The following is a 22,931-nucleotide window of genomic DNA, read 5'->3' as shown; positions in this document are numbered from 1 at the left end:
AGGTGAGCCTTCTTCAGAGTAGTTGCAGGCTTACAAGAAATATAAGTACGCCTGTGTGCACTATACCTACGTTTGATACCTTCCCGTAGTATCCCACAGTATTCTTAAGCGTAGCCGACTTTTAGGAGCGCATCGAGTCCTGTATTCACTTTCTGATATCGGAGGGCGGGATGGTGAGCCCCCTTTTCCATTGCCTCAAAAACACCTTTATTTACCTTAACTTGAGAAGAATACGGTGCGCGTAGATGTGAAATTATCAAAGCATTAGTGGTGTGCTGTAGGGCTAACGAAACGGCCTGCTTTTTACATTTAGTCATCGTGCTACACAGAATGTATCATGATATCGCAAGTGCGAGCTTATGTTTGCAAAAACCACGTATAACTTCAAAAAATACAAATAGACGATGAATAGAGTCCCGCTAACTTTACGCAATCTGCAGCAAATCGCACGATTGATGTCATTATTGGGGCAAACAGTAACGCTACAGATAAATCTTACAATTTATTCAAGAACTCAAAGTGGGCATAACAATGAATGGACCAATGAAACTGGGCCTCGCCCAAGGTTAAACGCTGAGAGCAGTGTCCTGTGGAAAAAACCTTCGATGATATTTAGTGTTTTCTTTCTGTTATGCACTAAAAACCAAGGTAGGAGTATATCATCTCCTGTAATTCGTGCCAAACTGATCATGTGTATAACTCTTTAGCATAATTAAGGCGACGTCTAACACTGCTTCAGAAAAGGCGGAAGTTCGCGCTCTTAAAGAAAAGAACATTGATACATCGCTGTTTCCTGATAATTCCTCGCGCGTCTCATTATAGACGTTCTTTGGCTTTCTGGGAATTCATGACGCCAAACTTTAGATGCCCTCTTCAAAGGCAGTTGTCAGTCGCTATCGTGTACACATTTTTGTGTCGAAAGAGCAAAAAAGAACATCTTAGGCTGCTTGTGGGAACGGGTGTTTGGTACCCTTTGATACACGAGCGAGGGCCGGAATGCGTGACGTCTGCTGAACATCAACATTTGCGACTAAACCGAAGGTAAAAAGTAAATGACGGCGATGATGACATTTAAAACCTCAGCACACTGTGGTATAAAGTTTGTAAACAGGGATAAGGTGCCTCAGAAAGGCTGGCCAACGTTTCGATGGGACGACCTATCTTCGTCAAAGGCGGCCTCGTCATCCTCGGCGTGTTAGTTTTAAAGGGTTAGTGCAGTGACGTCACGTGCGGGTGTTGTCGCTGGCGGCTGGTTTTAAAGAGAGATTACCAGAGGAAACAAGCGCTGTCGTCCGACGTCTGTGAGCTTCATTCCCAAGACGAGGGGACAAGAGCGTGAGAGTGGGCACGCGGGGAGAAAAGAAAAGAAATAGAAGCAGAAAAAAAGAAAAAAAGGGAAAAAAAAGCGGGGTGCGGGAAGCCAGGGCGGCAAAAAAGGGGGGGAGAGTGAAAGAAAAGAAAAGAGAAAAATGAAATTTTTTAAGAAATACGCGGGCTTGGGAGCGTGTTGGGGATGCGAAAGGTTAGGAGGTATTCAGGGGGAATCGTTGGCGGCATGTTTTTGAGGCATTAGAACGGGCGGTCAAGCTGTCAGTGCGCGAGTAACACAAAAGACAAAAAAAAAGAAAAACAGACACACACAAAAAACAATGAGTTGAAAGTGACTTGAGTAGCATAGCAGCAATACGTCGAGTAATTTTGAAATAGTTAAGATGGCGACGAAGAGTCTGCGGTGCAATGTATGGGGTGACTGAAAAGCAGCGGCATGGTCTTTCAAGGGGCACTGCCCCAGTCGCTCATCGTAGGTGTCGTTACGGCGGCATCCAGAAATGGCGATACTCTGGATTGAGGCGCCGAAAAAGGCATATTGACTTCGGAATGTGTTGATGAGGGGGTTTAATGAGTTTATTTGCCTACACCCGACAGGAATTAATTTGGCACGCGCCAACTCAGGATATTTAAAAGCGGTAACTGATATCTGCAACTCTCATATCATCAACCATGACAGAAAACACACTAGATCACCAGCTAACTTTAATTCTTAACCTCACCTACTCTTCCATTTCGAAACAAAAAATTTTTCCTGCCTACTACTCAATTTAATGTACTCTTTCAGGTTTTTACGTCTATACCAACTGTACGACCCCCTTCTTCCATGTACACTTGCCCCCGCCCGCTTCTGCGCGCGACACCCTCCTGTTTGTTATTCCGCTTTCGGTCCCCCCTCCCCCTCTTCCTTGCCTTCCCCCCCTTTTTCTTAAATCTATTTTTTTGAAACCCCCTCATCAACACATTCCGAAGTCAATATGCCTTTTTCGGCGCCTTAACCCAGAGTATCGCCATTTCTGGATATCGCCGTAACGACACCTACGATGAGCGACTGGGGCAGTGCCCCTTGAAAGACCATGCCGCTGCCTTTCAGTCACCCCATACATTGCACCGCAGACTCCTCGTCGCCATCTTAACTATTTCAAAATTACTCGACGTATTGCTGCTATCCTACTCAAGTCACTTTCAACTCATTGTTTTTTGTGTGTATCTGTTTTTCTTTTTTTGTCTTTTGTGTTACTCGCGCACTGACAGCTTGACCGACCGTTCTAATGCCTCAAAAACATGCCGCCAACGACTCCCCCTGAATACCTCCTAACATTTCGCATCCCCAACACGCTCCCAAGCCCCGTATTTCTTAAAAAAATTTCATTTTTCTCTTTCTTTTTCTTTCACTCTCCCCCCCCCCCTTTTTCTGTCTGTCTTCATGCCGCCCTGGCTTTCCCATCCCCCTTTTTCCTTTTTTTCTTTTTTTCCGCTTCTATTTCTTTTCTTCTCTGCCCGCGTGCCCACTCTCACGCTCTTGTCCCCTCGTCTTGGGAATGAAGCTCACAGACGCCGGACGACAGCGCTTGTTTCCTCTGGTAATCTCTCTCTTTAAAACCAGCCGCCAGCGACAACACCCGCACGTGACGTCACTGCACTGACGCTTTAAAACTAACACGCCGAGGATGACGAGGCCGCCTTTGACGAAGATAGCTCCTCCTATCGAAACGTTGGCCAGCCTTTCTGAGGCACCTTATCCCTGTTTACAAACTTTATACCACAGTGTGCTACTCCATCTGTCAACCCCTTTCTTGTTTTTAAAACCTCAGCAAGTTTTCCTATCGCGCAGAATAGAGAAAGTGGGACCATGATGGCTAAATATTCTTCAGCAGAAAGGAATAAAGATACGCATTATCAAATTAGGCTGATCTTTTATTACAATTACTAATAATAATTTTATACATGTTTCACCATGATATACTTTTATGTTTGCAAATATATTTCTCAAAACTGTTGTCATTCTGGAAATTGATTCCCACTGTATACGCTTTGTAAACTCAGCGGCCACAATTCGTTACTTCCAATATGTGCCGTAAAGTAAATATTTGGATGTGTAATAAACGAAAACCTTAAAAATTTCGAAAGCTTGCTTCAAGTTATCATATAAGTAATGTCCGCTTCTCCAAGTCATGCAACTGTAGGGCTAGAACACTGTTTTCTTTAATTGCGTAAATTATAAATGCGTCATTTAAGAACTTCCATAATACATAGAACGATTAACCCGTTTATACAATATTATAAGAACTTGACAGACATATATTTTTTCTAACCTCATGGGCGAGTCTACCCATTAAATATCATCTCATAGGACTTCCTGGCAGAAGATTCCTTAAAGCGTCTTCTTAGCCTTGCGGCTGTGCTTTGTACTAAGGGAGGCACTCTTAAGAATATGTAGCTTCATTAACAAAAAGTAGGATACATTGACCATAGCTGAAGACAACTATCGGCTCGCTTGATCACCCCCCAGCTCATGTGTATCTATTTGTTTAGAGGCCTTGCGAACTGGGAGAATATCCTTACTTAAGCTATCCTTGCTCACATTTTTCAAATCTCTTATCATACATGACGTGCCATTTCTAAGTAGGCAGGACGTTAAACAATCCACACTGTGACCAGCTGTTTTTCCAGTATGGCTTCTCCGACGCACCGCCCAACGTTTAAAGGAACGTCACATCACCCCCTTTCCTTGAACGTCACACAACTCACTGCAAGTGGCCCAGTGCGATGACATGCCGTGATAACGCACAATTCGCGGCGCGAGCCACTAGCACCGGACACGCCGCCGAATCGTACACGCGCACGACTTTGCCGCCCCTTCTCGCGTTACATACTGAGCCTTGCTATATGACATAAACTCTGTATCTCGCAATCCACAACGGGTGCGCCGACAGTTCCGGCACTGATAGGGCTTGCAGTATCCCTCCACGGAAGGGCTATTTACCGCTGAGCGACATGCACGTGGTGAGCCTGCTGCTTTGTTTCTCGTTACATGCGCTTGTCTATAAAGTGTTCACATATTTTGGGCACCACAGTGGAAGTGTGTCTTCGCCAGCAGACCCTCTACCGAAGAGCTGCACAGTTCTAGAACACAAGTGACATACCGCCAGCTGCGTAAAAATAAAAAAAAATCTGTGCGACTGTCATTCTTATGCCACCTGGGCTCCATTATTATTTTTTTTTGCTGATAACAAAAATGGCAAAAGCTACGTTCTGTTCGGATACCAAGCCGGGAGAGAAGAAAGAACCTATGCGGGCGCTTCATCAGCTTAGTGTGAGGGCCCTGTGTGCGACCTACTAAAGGCTCACCCTTGCTTCAAGTGTCTGTAATTGTGGATTAAGAACACACAGGCTTCTTTCTTTCGCGGGCACTAAGGCTCCCGCTCTCATATGAAAGCTGACATGTTTTGAAGCTAAAGAAATAATGGTTTTACAGAGATAGAAGCTCAAGGCCGGAAATGTCGTATTTATTGAGTGCTTCTGAAGCCCACGCAGCAACTACGGAAGGGACTTGTGAAACTCCCAAAATCCACTACAGTAACCTGTTCACTTGCTGGTTCAGCAAACGCGTCACAAATAAGAAATGTTACATATACTCTGCATGTATCGATTCTGTGGGCTAACCTGCTGGAGCACAATAAACGAGTCTGCATGACAGCGTCAAATTACATGTAACGCTTTCAGCTACAAGTGTATTGTTATGGATATGCCATAAATAAAGTTTTCTAGCAAAGTGTACGACAGAAATAGCGCAGCCCTATTCTAAGGGGGACATACAGTAGAATTAAGAAGGTACTGCCAGAGGAAGCGGGAAGAACGTATTATTCTTGCTCGTGCCTAGCTGTCAAAGCCTACGCAAGGGAAACATTCAAACAAAAAATAGCGCACGAATGCGTATGCCTCAGATAAGGAAGGTATAGTTTGTTCAGTCAAGGATGACCGTCTAAATTTGTAACTTATCCAAAATGCAGCTGGCAGAAATTGCCTCCGTTTAAAAACACAAACTTTCCAGTTTCTTCTACTTCTCATGTCATTTTCTGGAGGTTTTATCTCATTGAAACGCCTTTCTGTGCGGTTGTAAAATTTCCCCGCCGCAGTTTTCGATATCGAAACTGTAGCTATGTGGTAATATAGAAAATTGGCGTATCTTGTGGAATTTTTTGCGTAAATCCAGCCTGATCAGTTATTTTTTCTGTAAAATATGACATGCATTAAGGGGTAAGGAGGCATTATGCATCTCCTGTAGATAATGCCTTGACTGTCACGTGTCAGATCCGCTGCCATGTCTTCACATCCACCACGATATTAGGAAAGGCCTATGTACGTCACGGTGTCATATCTCACATTTTACCGTTGTTTGCCTGCTTTCCTCACGTAGCTCCGCAGTGACATTTCCAAGTGTACCGAGACTTTATGAGGCGCGCATTTCTTTATGTATTCCTACAATGTATTTGTCAGGTGGCATGTTTTACATATTGTTTTCCTTTTAGAGACGCCTCATTTATGCTGCTGCAAGGAGCCTGCATTTCAAATCACTTCCTTCAGCCGTGGGCGTCAGAATCCGTGCGGCTGCGAAATATCAGCATTTATGGAGAAACAGAAGGTTACAAATTTCAAACGTCTCTAATGACGTTCAAGGAATAAGGAAGTCAACTTGTCTTTCTACAAAAACAAAATGATGACGGTGAGTCTAGCGCTTGTGAGATGGCAAAGACAAAGATGTCGAATTCGAAGTTAGGCTGTGCATCTCTTGCACCTACTATTACTAATCTGATACGCACAGACCCGTAACATATATCGGAAAAGTGGAGTCTTCGCGGAAAGGAGGCTTTGTGACCGAGCGAACACTCTCACGCGTGCGCAAGAGGAAGATGAAGATCAAATGGTATACTGCCTCCTGCAGCTGTGACCTTTGTACGAGCCTGCGAGATTATCATACAGTTTTTCATATGTAAACAGTTATAAATAAATTTGTGCAGCCGGATATGTTTTCTTGGGCAAACAGGCAAGGCTGGTTCGCCTGCTCACCACCTCTTTCCATAGAAATTTGCATTTGTCCAAAGGGAAATTTCTCGGCGCGCGTTAGGCCTTGAGAGATGGTAGGCTGAAGAGATGTTGCAATGCCTGCCTCTGCTTATATCTACTGAACTGGCCAAAACATATTATAAAGCGTGCTCTTGTACCGTGCTTTGGGTACATAACAAGGTGCCCCAGATGATCAAAATTATTCTGGAGCTTGTCACTACGTACGGCATGTGTAATAATCAGGTGGTAGTCATGGCATGCAAAACGTCAGTTTTACATCGAAGCTGTATACCTCTACGTCGTTGTGAGCAAAAAACTCCCCATACGTAGGATGATCCCGGATATAATGCAATACCGGCCCCACCCGCAGCGGAGGTGAAGCAGGCGTTCTTCTTTTTAAACATGGGGTTTTACGTACCAAAACCACTATCTGATCATGAGGCATGCCGTATTGGGGCAATCCAGAAATTTAGACCACGTGGGTTCTTTAATGTGCACCTAAATCTAAGTTCACGGGTGTTTTTGCATTTCGCCCCCGTCGACATACGGCCGCCGTGGCGTGGATTCGGAACCGCGACCTCGTGCTTAGCAGCCCAACACAATAGTCACTAAGAAGCTGCGGCGGTTTGAAGCAGGTGTTAAGCACCCCGCATACGTGGGCCGATCCAGAAGATAGCGCCATGCCGGGCCGACCGCGGCGGAGGTGAAGCAGACGTTAAAGGGGTAGAGACATGAAAATTTTCGTTCATGCGTTCTTCGACTCAAGCGTTACGTATTGCTTCAGGAAGCACGAAACCCACCGCGGGATTCATTTATACCCGATAAATAATTTAATGGTAGCATTAATATACCTAGCGATTTCTTTTGCGGTTTCTGGGTTCCTGGTGATGCTATAAGGTCCTAGGAGAGGAAACGGAACACGGCTCGGTCACGTGGGTCACAAAAATAGTGACGTAAAGCTGTGCTACGTCGTCTGCTGGAGCATGCGCGCGCTACGCCAGCAGAAGTAGACAGCTGGCGACTCGAGGTGCATGTCGCGATTACTATAATTATTGCGAAGAGCGACAACAATGGTAAGGAAATATTGTGGCTCGTGATAGTCGGTGATTCATTCCGAAGCGCCGTCAGCTTTAGCTTTGAAGTGAACCGCAAAGGGGCAAGCGACGATATCGGAGCTGCCGAACGATCTTCGGCGGTGAGGCTGCCGGCGGTGCCAGAGTGACCACTCCTAAGTCGCTGATTTGCCACTTCGCTGTACAGCTGCCGCACAAATGGGTCCCCTTCCTGTCCTCTCTATGGCAAGGACATCTCGCCGTTCGCGAGCAAAACTGCCGTTGCACGGCGGCCCGCAAACGGCGTGCGGCGAGTTGCCATGCCGGTAAAGAATGGCATGGCAACTCAAGGTATGGTATGAAGGTATTGGTACGCGTATGGTATGAAGGTATTAGTACGCGTATGGTATGAAGGTATTAGTACGCGTTTTTGAAGGTATGACAACTTTGTTGCCATACCTTCAGAAACGCGAAGCGAACGAGAGACCGCTCCCGGCTGCCGAACTATGCGACTCGCAGATGCTACGTTAACTGCTCTCCATTACGGCGCTGAGCATGTCTCAGTTAGCCAGGGGCCAGGGTTAGCTCGGTTACAGTGTTTTAGAAGCCTGTAGCACAGATTTAGAATGACAGAAAGCTGAGCTACTTGGTAAGCATTCATAATGCAAAGAAGGGGTAAGGCTTTCAAACACGGACACAAGAGAAATGGACAACACGAAGGCCGCATATTCTGGTCCCTTTCGGAGCCGGCTGGCTATAGTGTTACACGTTCAAGGCTCGTCCACGTTACCGGCACGGCAACTCGCCGCATACCGTGTGGCGTTCGCGGGCCGCCGTGCGGCGTTCGTGTTGTCCACTTCTCTCCCGTTGTGTACGTGTCTGCACGCCTTACCCCTTCTTTGCATTAAGAAAAGATTTCTATATGCCTGTAGCTCGGTCATAGTGGAGGCTATGCCCGGTCGCTCGGTTCAGCAGGCTCCTTAAGCGGCATTCATGATTACTCATCACACGTCACGTTTTTGTGCTAGTGTGCTATGACGTCAATAATAGTGCTAGTGTGCTAGTATACATCATAACAGCCCTGCTAGCGATGGGTCTCGACCACGAGAAAGAGCTTTTAGTGACATTTTGGAGCTGAATTAAAATTATTTTGAAATGTTTGCAGCGTCCCATACCTCGTTGTGCATGTCATCACATACAGAAGCAGCCTTCAACAGACTTTTTACAGGCTCAAAATTTGGTGCCTCCACCAGTTTAAGCATTCCCCATACGTGGACCGATCCGGAAGATACTGCAATACCGATCCGACCCGCGGTGGAGTTGAAGCAGGTGTTCAGCACTGCGCATACGTGGGCTGATCCTGAAGATACTTCAATACTGGCCCGACCCGCGGCGGAGGTGACGTGGGCGTTAATCCCTCCCCATACGTGGGCTAATCCCGAAGATAGTTCAATGCCGTACCGACCCGTGGCGGAGGTGAAGCAGGCTTTAAGCACTCCCCATGCAAGGGCCGATCCCAAAGATAGTTCAATGCCGGGCCGACCCGTGGCGCAGATGAAGCAGGCGTTAAGCACTCCCCATGCGTGGGCCGATCCCGAACATACTTGAATACCGGTCCGACCCGCGGCGATGGTGAAGCAGGCGTTAAGCACTCCCCATGCGTGGGCCGATCAAGAAGATAGCGCGATACCGGGTCGACCCGCGGCGGTGGTGAAGCAGGCGGTAAGCACTCCCCATACGTGGGCCGATCCCGAAGATAGTGCAATACCGACCCGACCCGCGGTCGAGATGAGGCCGGCGTTAAGCACTCCCCATACGTGGGCCAACGCCAATGTTAGTACAATGCCGGGGTGACCTGTGGTGGAGTTGAAGCAGGCGTGAAGCACTTCCCATAAGTTGGCCGATCCCGAAGAAAGTGCAATGCCGGGAGGACCCGCGGCGGAGGTTCAGTTCCCCATTAAGATGCCCCCATAAACAGCTTCGCTGGTCATCCTTCTTCACTGAGTTGAAGGGCACTGAAATTTTTTCTACAGTGAAGCCGTTAAGGGCTACTTCCACCAGGATCGTGTCCGTGTGTCGACACAAAGCCCGAGCCTTCTCCTCCTGCCTGCGCCTTAGACGCCACCTGCGTTTTCTCCTCCAGTTTCTTGCCAATTGTGCGTAGCTCTCGATGTTATCTTGGAATACGTATCTTGGAAAAAATCATTCTGAAATTGGCGCTAAGATTGCACTATCATTACACCAAGTTCCACTTACTTGCCACAGTCCACAATGAAGTTGTAAACGTCAAAGAGTTCCCGTTTGCTTTTAATACATGGCCATTTACGGAGGGAGCATGGTTACAGAAAAGAGGTGTAACTCTTGTTCTATATAAGCTATCGCGAAAGAAAATTATATGACAATCGGCCAATAAAGCGAATCGAGTATTACCCGGAATTTCACATAGTTTCATAGTTATGTAGTTGACAGTGAAGTTGTAAACGCTGTGGAATTCCATCTGACATGTGGGAGTACTTGCACACGTCAGAATAAGAATAAATCACTGCAAAGTCGAAAGATCTATTCGTTTTCAAAGTCCTTCAATACTACTACTACTACTACTACTACTACTACTACTACTACTACTACTACTACTACTACTACTACTACTACTACTACTACTAATAATAATAATAATAATAATAATAATAATTATTATTATTATTATTACTATTATTATTATTACTATTATTATTATTCATGGATGCTTCGATTGAGATAAAACACACCACCGTTTCGCGGCCCGTCCTTTACAGTATGGAAGGGCTTACGGTTTTTTTTTGTGATAGAAGAAACATACAAACGACTGCAGTATGCAAAAAACTTATTTGAGTATTTCATTAAGCATGTCAACACAGACTTTCAAATGCTTTTTGCTTGCAAAATTGCTTTAAACATATTCTAGGACGCCGAAATGTTATTATAAGAGCCTTATTTAAGACAAACTGCAATGATATTTAGATTTAAAGTAAAGTATGCACACTAAGGACCTAGAACACATATGCAAACACCTGCATATTTATTTTATATATATTTTTGTTGGCGCTCGCAAAACGGTTGTTCCTAGTGGAAAATAGCAGCAGACCGCATCGCTAGCTCGCTAACGATGGCTTGTAATGCCGCTTTCTAGGCCTTCCGAGACGCACATGGACACAGCGCGCTGTGTCAATTTCTCTCCCGCACGACTGTGACATTTGAATGCGCATTGCAGCTTTGCCGTTGTCAAAGTAGAAAGCAAAAAAGGCCGCCCGCTATCCAATATTTGAAATGCCGCTTTCGAGAACATCCGCACCGCTCCTGGACACATTTGGCCATTGACCATGAAGGGAAACAATATTTTTGTTTTTTATGCCGTTCGTTGCTTTTTCTTTTGAATAGGCGGTTATTAACGCGATAGCGTTAAGGAGCTCGTGTCGCAGAAAAGCCGGTGTCATCGGCGTCGGTGTCGGCGTCGGCGTCCGCGGCGTTGGCCGTGAGCGATAAATCACGGCAGGCACTTCGTAAATAAAAAGCAACTTCCAAGATGGGCTGGGTGGGAATCGAACCAGGGTCTCCGGAGCGTGAGACGGAGACGTTACCACTGAGCCACGAGTTTTTTTTTCTTTATTGCCTGACTTTGACAAAGAAAGAACAGCAATAGCAATACACAAAAGAAAACATAAAAGATACAATGAACACGTCGTATTGACATAAACAGCCTTGTAGGGGGCTGGCTTCTACACATTAAAATTCATTTAGGGCCATCAATGGCTCCACCCTTGACAGCCACTCGGGGGTATCGCCGCCGGCCTTCAAAATTTCAACAAACCGATGCACAGTTTCACGGAAATAAATTCGCGTAGGTCGTGCGTCGGGATCGCAGTAGTATCCTGCCGTTCGAGAGCGCCAAATACTGTGGAGGCCAATTAACATTATTAAATCAAACGGAAAACCATCCTCGTTAGTAATGGGTAGATACCGTATTCCATGAGGGTCGAGGGGAAATTGTTTCTTTAACGTTCTTTGTAGTACGTCCCAAAAAAATACCCCTCCCCAACAATGAAGAAAAACGTGATCTATCGTTTCAGGTTGTTTGCAGATAAGGCAGTGAGATCCCCATGGAAGAAATAAGCCCTTTTCCTGTAAAAACATTTTCACCGGCAACGTTCCAGTGTGTAATTTAAAAAAAAAGGTTTTAACCCCTGGCGCAACTTGCATTTTTTTTACTCTCTTTAACACGTCCCTATCAGGGCCTCCACTGTACAAGGCTCTGTACATTGGCTCCGGCAGACCGACATCACACAAATCCTTGTACATTTTTTTTCTTTTTGACAGTAGATAAATATTCATTTGAAAACCTCGTTGCAAGGAATCGTACACCTGCGACAACTTCTCTAAAATATCCAAAAATGCCTCCCATGAGTGTTTCGGTTGAAACAACAAAGTCTGGCAACGCGCGCCCGAGCCTTACTTGGCATGCAGTGCGCAAAAAAGGTTCGCTGACGTCACGAAGGAAAAGAAACCTGTTAACAATCTGTCGCAAAAAAAGGTGTCCCAGGCCCAATCCACCATTCTTGACACCTCTGAACAGATTTGTCGGGCTGCAACTTTCCCATTGCGCATCCCACACGAAAATGGCGAAAATTCGATGCAGCTTCTGTACATTGAGCCTTGCACAATGTAACACCTGCATTACATACCACAGCCTACTAATAAAGAACAGATTGCACACGGTGGCTCTAGCAAAAATCGATAAGTTCGTTCCTTTCCACCTTTCCGCTTTTCCACGTGTATCATGCGTCTGCGCTGTCCAATATGTCGCACTATCACGGTAGCATTCTAGAGGTACTCCCAAGTACCTCGTTGGGGTCGTAACTCAGGACACGTTTGCAAAGCAGTCGGGCGTTGATAGCCATTCTCCGTGCCAGAGCCCTAGTGATTTCGCTAAGTTCACTCTGCTGCCTGTGACTTGGCAGAAGTTCTCTACACATTTAATAGCCTCAGTTACACCTTCCCTACTGGTTGAAAAAACCGCCACATCATCCGCATATGCCAGCAGCTTGACTTCCGCTGCTTGCAACCGAAAGCCAGGAATTGTCTGTTTTTTCACGATGTTTAAGCACATCGCCTCTATGTAGATGCAAAACAAAAGAGGGCTAAGGGGACAACCCTGGCGTACCGACCGCTGCACGCTAATGGGGGCACCCAGACTCTGGTTAACGATCAATCTCGTCGTGCAGTTCCGATACGCCAGGGCGACACCCTCGCGAATAACAGAACCAACGTTAACATGATCTAGTATGCAAAGCAAAATTTCATGCGCGACACAGTCGAAAGCTTTTTCAAGGTCTAGTTGCAAGATGGCCACGCGGCTATTTGTATTATCGCAGCACTCCAGCACGCATCTTGCTGTGTGGATATTAGTCGTAATAGATCGTCCCGTAATCCCGCACGTTTGATGCGGTCCAACGATTTCCTGGATTACTGACTGTAATCTTCGCGCTAGAACTTTCATATAAATTTTGTAATCCACATTTGTAAGTGCGATTGGCCGGTACGCTGTTACTTGTCTTAACTTCTCTGCATCGTCAGTTTTGGATATTAAGACAGTGTGTGATCTTGCATAAGACAGAGGCAATTCGTTAATTTCGTAAGCTTCATTAAACACTACCGTCAATATTGGCGCGATTCCACGCTTAAAAGCTTTGTAAAACGCCGCGCTTAACCCGTCCGGTCCTGGCGATTTACCAGGATTTAAATTGTCTATCGCCATTTCTACCTCTGATTCGGTTATTGCCAGCTCTAACCTATCCTTCTGCTCATCGTTGAGTCGCGGCAGTGCCCCAAGGAACTTATCCTTAAACATATTCGTGTCGGCAACATGTAAAGCGAACAACGCCTGATAGTACTGAAAAAATGCACGCTTAATATGTTCGTTATCATCCGATAAGACGCCTCCCCATTCTATGTTGTCTATGTGATTTCGACGAGCGTGGGCTTTTTCAATTCCGAGCGCTTGTTTAGACGGCGACTCCCCAGCAGCTACATGTCCCGCTCTCGCCCAGACCAGTGCACCACGATAGCGCTCCTCTTCTATCACTTCAACTTTTTGTTTCGTTTTCCTAATGTCATCGATCCATTTACCAGGCGCTTCGCATTCTTTCTCGAGCAGTTTTGCAAGCATAGACCTTAGATTACGTTCAGTTAGTTTCTCCTCGTACGCTATAGAACAAGACCGCTCTATTGCTTTTATTTTAAGTGGTTCCTTACAAAGCTCCCACTGTTGCCATGTTTTCAGTTCATTATTCGGCTTTATTTTGCCGATTTCTTCGACTACCGCAAGGTTGAAAGCATCGTCTTTAATCAGCTTGTTATTTATCTTCCAATGTTCCCAGCTAAAAGCACTGCCACGTTTCTTTGCCCCAATCCCGCACTCTACTAAACAGTGGTCTGAGAAAGACACCGGCACTACTTGTTAACTGTAGCATTTTGGAATCACGACCAACGTTACATAAATGCGGTCCAGACGGGCATGACTTGCACGCTGGAAATGTGTGTACTTCACACCACCCGCGCCTTGCATACACTCCGCCACATCCTCAAGGTTCCATTTGTCTATGATTTGCGACAGTACCTCAGTACTTGCGTCCCTGAACCCCCGATCACTAGTCTTATCACAAGCACTCAGCACACAGTTGAAGTCGCCCATGATAATCAGCTGTTTATCGAAGCTGAGACGCTGCTCAACACTTCTAAAGAAATCGACCCTTTCATCCACAACATTTGGTGCGTACAAACATAAAACACGCCATTCTGTATCGCTGAGTGTGAAATCGACAGCAACACACCGACCTGACAAGCACGAGAAATCAGCATGCACGACCAGTGCCGGCAACTTCTTAATAAAAAGGACACAACCAGCAGATGTGCCGATGGCATGGCTTACAATAGCATAGAATCTAGACGTGAAACGCCGCACCATGCTCCCGGTTTCTTCCTCACCGTCAACTTTTGTTTCCTGCACGGCCAATATATCAATGTCGTGCTCCGTTAAAAGCCGATACACCTGACTTTGCTTTTTCATTCCTGCCAAGCCCCTGACATTAAGTGTAGCTACCTTCAACGGAGATGCAGGAGCCATTTTCGCAAGGAAGTGAAAAGGCCGAGAGCATGGTGCTTACCCTCCGCGTCTAGCGCGTGGCTAGACGCCATCGTTGATGCCGGAGCCACCCTGTGCAGGCTCCAAACCTTGCAGCCTAGGTACTGTATCGCCGGTTCGCCTCTCAGACGAAACGTTAGGTCGCTGCCGAAGACTGGACCGCCTAGCTTGAGTTGTTTTCGCAGGCGGCTCCTCGACGCTGGTGGCTGCCACCTTATTCCCTTCGTTGCCGGTGTGGCCATAAGGGCGCTTGGCTGGCGCGGAGACGCCGACTGCGCGGCCGCCGCTCGGGTCCGCGTTCGGCGAGCTGTTCGCTGGTTCGACGACTTTGGGTGCCGGAACGCTCTTCCCATTCTCCGACGCCTTCGCCCGAGACGCAGGCAATTTCTTCTCCTCGGAGTACGTCTCTCCGTTGCTTGACTTGGTTGTGTCACCGCCGGCAGGCAATTCCTTCTCATCGGGGTGCGTCTCTCCGTTGCTTGACGTGCTTGTGTCACCACTGGCAAGCCCCGACAGGTCGGTCATTCCTGCTGGCTTGCCCACTTCCTCGGCTCCTTTCGCTGCCTCCTCCGCCTCGTCGACGTCCATCAGCAGCTCCGTCGACTTGCCTTGCGATGCCGGCGCCGTAGCCACCGCATATGTGCGGACGCAATCGCTGTCGACGTGGCCATAGCGTCTGCATTTTGATCACCGTGGCACCTTGCATTCACGTCGAACGTGGCCCGTACCACGGCAGCGTAGGCATTGCATAGGCCGCCCAGGCGCCACCACAAGGGCCAACTCTCCTGCAACGCGTAGCTGGTGAGGTAGGTCATCGACCTTCAAACCGGGTTTCAGCTTCAGGAGCACGGTCCTCGTTGTGGAACCTTTCTCCTTGACGCCTGAGACACGCCATCGCTCCCGGGTAACTTCGGATACGCTGCCGTAAGCAGCGAGAGCCGTCCGAATGTCATCGTCTGCCACGCCGTGCAACATCCAGTGCAGCCGTAGTTTCACCTGCTGGTTATCTGGATCGAAGATAATGCAGCGGCGTCCTTTTACTTCCAGTTCCTTGAGAGCGGCCAGCTTCTTAGTTGCTTCGGTGCTGTTGAGAGTCACCGCCCAAACATGGTTGATTTGGTACGCCCCCAACGCCACCACGTCGGGAAGCGCACCAGCGTTGGCTAGGGCGTCGCGGAAGTCCTCAACCCTGCAGGGCCTAACTCGTACGTCGCCGTGCAAAACAACAGTATTAACCACAACACGTCCGGTGGGCAATGTAGGCAAAATGATCTCGTAGTCCTGATCATCATTGTCTTCAATCCTGTTTCCGCGGCTTGCAGAGGCCGCTATCGCCGCTATCACCGCTCCGCTGGAGCACATGATTCCGCTTCCGCACCGAACGGTAGTCGGAAGAAGAATGACCACTGAGCCACGAGTTCGATGCTTCAAAGCGGTACAAAAGCGCCTCTAGTGAACTATGTGTTGCCTCAGAAACGAGCTGTTTCTAAGGCTCAGGCGTGCGTCGCTTGCTCAGGCGCACATTTCCTTGTCGCGCCGAACGCTGCGTTGCTCGAGGCTCACCGCGTCCGATGCGGGGCGCGTAGTCACTGCGCCGTAGCCCATTCATTGTCTTACACCCCTTGGTGGGTCGACGGGAATGCTATCGCGTTCCATTCTTGAAGGCGAAGCTTAAGCGTCCTCCAATTTTTTTGAACGTGCTCCGAACTTTCGCTGATCTCGAGCATTCGGAGTGCCTGCGGCTCGTTTAATGGATGGATCGAGCAGCAGCTACTCCGAGCATGCGGCCTTTCTGTCGGTCTTTGACTCTGAGAGCGACAATGACGCGAAGCCTGGAACATCGTCGCCCAGAACGCCCAGAACATCGGTGACCTCAGCCCGCATTATACAACTCTTATGCTTGCAGTCAAATTCTTCTTGCGAAATACCTGTTCAGTAAAGACTATTCCATTTTTCATACATAGTGGCTATTAGAAAGCAATACATTTTGTATGTTTCATCATTTTTCTTAGATATTTTTCTTCGTTGATACAGGTGTGCCATTATGATTTTGCTCAATCTTATCCCAGAATCTTCATTTTGGCAATTTGTATCTTTTTTATGATATACAGTTCATTAATAAAATTTTACTGCTTGAAAAGTGTACTGATTCTGTTTTGTTGACCTATTACACAAAATATTCAATGAAGTAGTTTTTTTCAGAAAAAGAAAAGATCTGACGCAACCAGCAAAAAACACCTATTTTCCGCACGGTAGAGAAGAGTAAATATTACAACTGCGTAAAATACTTTACAATACGCGAGGAGGAACGTTGCTGCCGCTTAAACCAGACGGTTTACCTTAAAAACATGTTCAGCAAGCGACCAAAAGTGGTTTATTGGTGTCCACGAGACATACGCCATATCACAACGTAAAGAAAACTGACTTTTCTCTATACACCGCCTCTAGCACCTCCAATGAACAGCGCAACAATGTTGACCCGCATTTGGCCACTTGATAGACCTTTCCTATAGTACCACCTCGAACATCTTTTCCTATTAAGAGGACAGTTCGCATTTATGAGTAAACTTTTCGTCTATACGTTTAGTAATCAACATATCATTTGGATTGCGCCATTTCAGCCGTAACTTCTTTGAGATTGCGTTTTCAAACGACAAGGCAAATAAAGTTAACCACTCTGAGAAATTATTGTCAGATTATTGAAACGGCGTTCCTGTTTTTTTAGTAACCAAGGCTGCAATAAAAATTACGTTTTCAGATACATAATGACTTGGAAGTTTTCAGAGCTTTCCAGATTATTAGATTTGAAATGCCGACTTGTGCATAAACGAAAGTGCTGGAGAACTCACGTTGCTTTCCAAGAAACAACGAAACTGACTTCACTGTTGACAGTCCCTTCATTTCTGTCTTTGCATTCCCGTTTGAAAGTGATTCTGCCCCGACTGCCCAAATATTCATTGTCGTTCTTTCGTCGCATTGCATTGCTGCATAGATAGAATCATTATTTGTTCGCACTGAATCGAAAGTGTATTGTTCCGAGTTACAGGCCTTTCCACTTTGTTTGTTCCACGGCTAACTGATGCGCATCTCGTGTGTGTCCTTTTTTCTTTCGTTAATAGTATGCTTGCAAGCCATAAGTACGTATCACATTTCGTACGCCGCCTGCTTAACGATCTTGTTAATGTGAATTCGTCATCCAATATGTTTTTTACATGTCCTTCCCATCGGCGATTATTGTTCGTTAGGACGCTTCCAATCCTATGCGAGGACTCATAAAGCGCCCATTTTAATGTATTGTATTCACTTTGAAGAAGGCAGGCTCACAGCCGACATATTTCGAAGTAAACTCATTGCTTACTGCCAGCGACCCCGACGTTTAAATTCCTAATGGTGCAAATGAAGTGTCGCTGACTGAAGCACATCATATATCTACACAGGCTGTCACACCTCCAATACATGGCAGAACAAAAGTTATCCGTAATTCTCCACTTCACGTATCCTTACTATGGGAACCACCAGCTCGAACTTTGCCGTTTATATATATATATATATATATATATATATATATATATATATATATATGCGTCCCTGTGTACATAGGAGCGATTTTCTAACTGCCCGATGATGTTCTCCGTAACCAACATGTAAGAATTCCGGTAACAATTTTTTCAACTTGCTGGGCTGGCTCAAATTGAAACTGGTTAGGAATAACAGTGGCTACACGTCAATCTGGCACCCATTCACATTGCAACTTTGTCCCTGTCATCATTTACAGAGTTCCAAAAGGAATGTATGTCGTGGATTGCCGTGTTAATGTTGGTGCTTAGGTAAGAAACGTATCCAGATGCGTTATCCACAAGTGAGGTGCTAATTCTGTTCCCTCACTCTATCGTGCATTCCTTTTGCACCGTGGCAAGATTTCCTTGGGCATCATTCAACAGAGCGCACATTTAAATGCGAAACAGCTTGCCATTTTGGAACAAAAAAAGCCGCTGTTCCGCCCCAAAGGCGAAGCATTCATTGCACTAGGAAGTTGGTAGACTATACGAAGTAAGGATAGTAGTCCTTTCGGCGATATAAAGCTGTTAACAGTCACACATTAACTAAACTAACAAGCTTGGTACCACGCCCGCACAAGCAAACTTGAACATGTCTCACTCAGTGACCTGGTTCACTCGCTGCTGAAGCAGTGGATTGGGTTAGCGAGGCAGCATCAGTGAGCGAATCGACCTTCATGCTACATCTCTCTTCAACGACTACTAAGCGGCGAGAGCACAGCGCACACGAAGCTATCAGCACCCGGCACGCTCTGTCCCCATTGCAGATTGCTTTCAAGACAGGGTGGCGCCATTCGTTGCCACCGACCGAGTGGTTTTGAATATCCAGTAGCTGAGCTAGGCCACTGAAAATTTGTACCACTCAGGATTCCTCACCGTGCACCTAAATCTAAGTACACAGGTGTTCTCGCATTTCGCCCCCATCAGAATGCAGCCGCCATGGCCGGGATTCTATACCGCAACCTCGTGCTTAGCAGACCAACACCCTACTCATTAAGCAACCACTGCGGGTAGCGAATACACCTGTACGAAAACCCCTGTGTCCCACCGCCTCTCTTTTCAGTGCGATCACAGCTTAACAAGCTAAATGTGCTATCATGCGGAAATATTTCATTATCTGTTCTTTCAGTGTTTAGCCATGTTTCAGCACAAACAAGAATATCTCAACTGCTGTCATCAAGAAATGAGGCAAAAGCGTTGTGTTTAGGCAACAAACTTCGGATATTTATGAAAGATATTGATAATGATGGTGCGAGAACAGGTGACTTTGACTTTCTGCGGTTCACATCACACAGTGTGGTTTGCTGCTATTTCCCACAAGGAACAACACTTTTGCGACCGCTATCAAAAATACAATATTACTGCAAGAGTTTGCATATGTGTTTTATGTAGTTAGTGCGCACATATTTTTTACTCTAAACCTATATATCGGCGCAGTTTGTCTTAAGAAAAGCTGTTACGATAACATACGGCGTCCTGGAATATCTTTAACGCAATGTTGCAAGGAAAGAGTGTCTTGACATGCTTAATGAAATACTGAGATAATTTTTTGTTATACTGCAGTTGTTTGTATGATCCTTTTATCAGAAAAATTGGTAAGCCCTTCCACACTAAGAAGAAGGACGAACAGCGAAACTGTGGTGTGTTTCGCCTGAATCACAGCATCCATGAATGTATATATATATATATATATATATATATATGGTAACGACCAATTATGGGAGTCCAGATACAACTATTTATTGTGGGCTAACTTGTGCCCTAAGGGTAAATAAAAAGGACTGCCGCGTTGTGAACAGGAGATCAAGAATGCCTTATTCTTCTCTCTCGAGCGTCGCTTCACCTCTTCTTCTTGTAGACGCTGGCAACGGCCATCTACGACGCAAGTGCGCGCGGTGAAAACATGTGCCCGCCGGACCTACAATAAAGTTTATTCACTCACTCACTCACTCACATGTGCCATCATTTCGTCGTCTTTTTCTACTATACGCCGTTGTCCTCTTTAGGGTGCGCGTGAACCTGCGCGCGTTGTTTCAATATGATTCTGCCTTGTATCGATATATATATATATATATATATTGCGTACTGTAAATGAAGGAGCAGTGGGGCTGTGGCTTGGAGAGAGAAAACGACGACGCGAGAGACTTACCTTATTTCGGTGCTCGATCGGTATATTACCTCTCGCTGCTCCATCATTCTAGTTGAGAACGCTTAATGCCCAACGTGCTTCACAACATTTGGTGGAAGGTGCTGGACCTTTTGCAAACCTGGAACTCCGAAACCGGACGATCCCTGTCACATCTCCTATGCCTGATGAAACTAGTCCTACCGATCCGCCCCAAGTACCGCGTCCGGTAGTCTGTCCTTGTGCGCCACGCCAACGAGATCCGCCCAAATTCAATGGCACTGACGATCATGACGTGGAGGACCGGCTGTCATCGAACAACCGAGTGAGTGCCCACAACAAATGGACTGAAGCTGACAAGCTTGGTTACGTACCATTCTGCCTTTCCGTGGTCGCCAATCTTTGGTTCCGCAACATGAGGCTGACTTTTCCACCTGAACAGCATTCCGAATGAGACTTCAAGAAATGTTCGGTCGCCTGGCTGTGCGCACACTTCGGGCTGAACAACAGCTTCACTGTCGTGCCTAACAAAAGGGCGAAACTTTACGAGCTACATTGAAGATGTAGTTGACATTTGCCGGCGTATCAATCATTTGCCGGCGTATCAACCGAATATGACAAGGTCAAGAACATCTTGAAATGCATAGAAGATGACGCCTTCCAAATGCTCTTGGCAAAGAATCCGCACACTGTCAACAACCTCATAATGATTTGCGAGAGCTATGAGCAGCTGCGCAATCAACGGCTTTCTACGCGCCGCGCTCTCGCTCCGGACGTCACACTTTCAGCTCTGAGTGATGGCTTCAGTGCTACTCCTTGCAGTTCAGCAATGTTCGACCAAATCAAGCAATTAGTACGCAAAAAAGCGGCACGCCAACTCTCTCTTCTGCCAGTCAGTCCAGCGTCAGAGTCGCCATTGTCTCCCAATCTCCGTCAGCTAACACAAGAAGTCGCTACCACCGCAACACTTGCTCATCAAGCCCCTCCTACGCCTGTTCCACTTACGTACGCTGCCGTTGTCATGAAACCAAGGCCTCCATCTGCAGCTATTCAACCCAGACTTACCCTCACCTCCGCAAACGACTGCAAGATATGCACCTCCAAGCAGCTACTGGCCGCCACAGCCGCCCGTGCGCCCACCTCGCCAATATTTCCATCAGTCTCCGCCCGCGGTTCTCAATCCATGGCGCGTGCACCCATGACAACCGGCCTATATTTTACCTGTGAGGCCTACCTGGACATGTAGCACGGCTTTGCCGCTGGCGTGGATCGTATCCTTCGGATTCTCCGAGGGCACAAGGCAATGGTTTCGACTCTCTGACCCGTTCCACTTCTGCCGCTCAGCCCTTCGAAACTTCGCCTCCTGCTTCCCGAAGCTTCAATACCCGTGGGTCTCCGTCTCCCCGCCGGCGTTCTCTGTCGCCGCTTATCCTTCGCCCTGAAGCTATCCGAGAGGAAACTAAGGACCGCAGTTCCGGAGGCAAGAACTGCGATTTCAACGAAGTCTTCAAGACCTCATTTATTTCCGGCGAACGTCCGTGAAGTTCTTTTCACGCCGTCTAAGCGTGCTGCTCGCCGTCATCCCTTCTTCTTCCTTTTGCCGTTCTTGTGAATCATCAAAATTCCAGCGAACTTCTTGTATCGAACCTGTTTCCTTGCCCTGCTTGCCTGCTCCATGATGCGTGTCTTGGTTATGCTCACGAAATCGAACCAAGCTTCCTTTACGATGTGCCTGACAACCTGGCTTCTCCTCCGGTTGACGCTCTGGCCCTTCAAATTTCTCCTCCCACGCCACCATATGACCCAACATTTTCCCGGTGTATTGTTCCCAACCTCACTCCAAGTCAGGACGCCCAGATCGTCGATCTCCTTGACCACTTTCGCAAGTCCATTCGACCTACAGCAATCTCGCTTAGGCCGTACTTCCACTGTTGTCCATCACTTCGACACCAGCAACCATGCGCCTTTACGCCTCAGGCCGTATCGTGTATCCGCCAGGGAGCGTAGCGCCATCGCTGAGCATGTTGGAGACACGCTACAACGCGGCGTCATAAACTTTCGCACAGTCCCTCGGCTTCTCCTGTAGCTCTGGTCAAAAAGACAGATGACACAATACGCTTTTTGCGTGGACTGCCGGCGACTCAATAAGATAACCCGCAAGGACGTTTACCCATTACCCCATATTGACGACTCGCTAGAATGCCTCTAAGGCGTCGAATTCTTCCCATCTTTAGACTTACGATCCGCGTGCTTGCAAGTGCTAGTGGCCTAGTCAGACCGTCCAAAAATGGCCTTCATCACACCTGACAGTTTATTTGAATTCACCGCGATTGCATTTGGCCTGTGTAACGCGCCTGCCATATTTGAAAGAACAATGGACAACATCTTGCGTGGCCTCAAATGTCGTCATGTCGGTGAAAAGATGACGTCGCCATCTTTTCACCGAACTTTCCTTCACACTTACTTCGACTTGAACGCGTCCTCAATCGCATCGTCGATGCTGGCCTCCAGCTTAACTTGAAGAAATGCCGCTTCGCTGCCCGGCAGCTGGTCATCCTCGGCCATGTTGTGTCGAAAGAAGGTGTACTTCCAGATCCGGCGAAACTACAAGCTGTTCCCCAGTT

General features: G+C 47.0%; 1 protein-coding gene across 2 annotated transcripts in view; it reads right to left on the bottom strand.

The window, feature by feature from the left end:
* Positions 1 to 20,812, bottom strand: part of LOC142584284 (uncharacterized) — a 76,528-nt gene extending 55,716 nt beyond the window's left edge. The window contains exon 1 of one of the 2 annotated variants that reach the window (XM_075694423.1): positions 20,682 to 20,812. In XM_075694423.1, coding sequence (XP_075550538.1) covers positions 20,682 to 20,684 — 3 coding nt within the window. In that variant the 5' untranslated portion in view covers positions 20,685 to 20,812. The remainder of the gene's footprint in view (positions 1 to 20,681) is intronic. The other variant, XM_075694422.1, reaches the window with a different exon arrangement.
* Positions 20,813 to 22,931: the final 2,119 nt, after the last annotated feature.

This window comes from Dermacentor variabilis, chromosome 6 (assembly GCF_050947875.1).
Source record: "Dermacentor variabilis isolate Ectoservices chromosome 6, ASM5094787v1, whole genome shotgun sequence".
Taxonomy (NCBI): domain Eukaryota; kingdom Metazoa; phylum Arthropoda; class Arachnida; order Ixodida; family Ixodidae; genus Dermacentor; species Dermacentor variabilis.
This window is presented reverse-complemented; position numbering and strand designations above follow the sequence as displayed.